The sequence below is a fragment of the Emys orbicularis genome, chromosome 17 (genome assembly GCF_028017835.1).
Source record: "Emys orbicularis isolate rEmyOrb1 chromosome 17, rEmyOrb1.hap1, whole genome shotgun sequence".
Classification (NCBI taxonomy): domain Eukaryota; kingdom Metazoa; phylum Chordata; order Testudines; family Emydidae; genus Emys; species Emys orbicularis.
The window spans coordinates 22,378,712-22,381,318 of NC_088699.1; the positions used below are offsets into that span (position 1 = coordinate 22,378,712).

At 48.3% G+C, this 2,607-nt stretch overlaps 1 protein-coding gene across 1 annotated transcript; it reads right to left on the reverse strand.

Annotated features, from left to right (window-relative positions):
- Nucleotides 1–639: 639 nt before the first annotated feature.
- Nucleotides 640–2,399, reverse strand: LOC135890938 (C-C motif chemokine 3-like). The gene is made up of 3 exons (XM_065418415.1): nt 2,327–2,399; nt 1,897–2,011; nt 640–727 (listed from the first exon to the last, which is right to left on the reverse strand). The coding sequence occupies exons 1-3, from the start codon at nt 2,397–2,399 to the stop codon at nt 640–642; spliced, it is 276 nt and encodes a 91-aa protein (XP_065274487.1).
- Nucleotides 2,400–2,607: the final 208 nt, after the last annotated feature.

The following is a 2,607-nucleotide window of genomic DNA, read 5'->3' on the forward strand; positions in this document are numbered from 1 at the left end:
GCTAAGTCAGGGAGGGGGCCTAGTATTGAAAAGGTTCAGAGCCAGTGTTCTAACCACCAGGCCATACTCCCTCCCCCATCTTTGACTAGAGCTGTTCACTCGTGTCTCCAAGCCCTGGCCCCACACTGCTCCACTGCAGGCAAATTTCACCCTTGTTTTATAAATATAACTTGGTTTTTCAACCTTATCCCTTTAACTTCCAGCTGTAAAAGGTTGGGGTTGGATTATTTTAATTGGAAATTGATATCGCCAGAGGTATGCTGCTGAGACCCTCATCCCCCCAGATCAGGGATCACTCCTGCAAAAGCTTCAGAGAGACAGCCCGGAGCATTCAAAGGTGCGCAGGCCCAGAGATATGTGTAAACACATCACATTTTATGATCTTGAATCCTAAATCCTCATTAACAGGCACAGCCGAATATTTCAATTGCCTTTTTTTATTTTGTTCAATCAAAAAAAATTGACATTGATTTAACTTAAACACAAATAATTTAAATATAATAAATTGTTGTTCTAGTTCAAAAATAAACATTACAAATAATATATTAAAATAAGTTCTTTGTGGGAGGAGCAATTGCCTCCCGCGACCTCCAGGGGCTTTCGGGACGGTCGCCAGCAGCTGTTGCCGTCAGGGGCTCGTCAGTTTTGTTTCACGTGCTTGATGTACTCCTGGACCCATCGTGTATTGGGATCGGAGCAGACTTCCCGGCCTTTTTTAGTGGTAAAGCTGCAGAGATAAAAACTCGGTTCAGAATCTTCACAGGGAGAAGAAGGAAAGTGGATCCCCTGGGACACAAGCTACGGCAGAGCAGATCGTGGACACCAGATGGATTCTGTGTTGGCCAACAACACTGAGCATTTTTAAAGAATAATCAGCCAATGAGGACTCTGCTTTTTTAAAGGTGAAACCTTCGCTGAACCCTACTGTGGAGAAGCTGATCTGTGACTGACTGCCGCACATGTCAGGCCTATTGTCTCAGCCAATCAGAATGCAGCAGGTCAATAACGTTACAGCGAGTGCCTGTCACTCAGCTGTAGCACCATCCCCCAGACAGAGGGATTTAAGCTGCCTCCGACCTTGGATATCATGGGGATAAAATCACTGGATCAGCGTCTCCAGCTTTGACTTTACCACCGGGGCCTCACCCCAGCAGGTGACCTTACCCTGGTGCAATGTCCAGCCCTTGACATAAGGGACATCCTCCTAAATTCTGGTCCCACTGAGCCACTACCCTGGTTCCATGCATATCCCTTCTGCTGACTCACTTCTTCCTCCATGCCCATGCAATGAGTATCAGCGATCATCTAAAATGGTGTGTATCCCTAATCTGAGCGACCCAGGGGGATCACTGCTGCAACCCTTCTTCTTCCTCAGTCTGTCCCCTGCCCACCCTTTGTTACTCTCGCTAGTGGTGTGCTTGCAGGTTAGATCTGCAGCAGGTGTAGCTATGCCCATTTACCCCAGCTGTGGCTCTGGCCCCGTCTGCCCCTACTGGAATGCTCAAGATACCCCGGCTTTCTTGCTGCCCGCTCAAAGAGAGCTGCATGAGAATGCTTTCGCAACCCCCTGCTGCTGAGTTACTCGTGGAACTGAAAGCTGTGTCAGTCCCTGATGCAAGAACCCAGAGCAAGGGCTCAAGCATGAACCTTCTCCATGAGTCTGCAAAACATCAATCTGTCCTTGTTCTCTTAAGCTACCTATTGTAGGTATTTTGAAGGCCTCTAGAGGCCACAGGGGAATGTGGAGAACTTTTGAATAATTGTCTTTTACCCAGGGGTTTAAAATGCCTGACATTTGTATTACAAGAGCCCTGCAGATTCCCTCCCAAATCCGTTCATCCTATAGGGTTGTTTCTCTGCATGAACATAGAACATCTGCCCGAAAATCATACTCACATTACAGCCGGCAAGGAGCACTTGATGCTGGTGTGCTGGTACTTCACCACAAGGCTCCGTGGGATTGGCTTGGAAACATAGCTGAAGCAGCAGGAAGTTGGGGTGTTGACGCCATCTGGAAGGAAAGAAGAGACTTGAATGATTCTCTAACCCATCGCTGACGGTGTCTGAGGATCTGAAGGCTTCTCCTGCAGTCCCAATAGGGTTAGCTGACCCTCAGCTCCACCCCTTGCTGTCACTGCTCACGGGCATCTCAGAGAAGGAAGACCCCTGAGATACTTCAGCTAGACCAACTGAAGTTTATGGCTGTTTCATGGGCTCCCTCACTACAAGCCTTCCTACACCTGAAACCAACCTTGACATAGTCTGAACCGCAGTGAGAGTGAGAGCTCCAAGCGCTGCAGAAAGGCAGAAGAGAAACAGGACTTACCAAGCTGAGAATGGGCCTGGGAGCAGAGGGCAGCGATGAGGAGCACAGCGAAGGCAGCCACACAGACCTTCATGCTTCTGCTGGGTGAGGAGGAGCGGCAGCAGCTGAACAAGAGCAGGAATTCTTTCAAGTTCTCCTCCTTCGTCTGATGCTGAACCACAGACCTTTGTGCCAGCTTTATACAGCAGAATTTTAGGGAAACACATACATCAGATCAAGTACGTGATGACACACAGACCCAAATTTTGCTGAGTTGAGAAATCAAAGAGGAAGTTGAAATC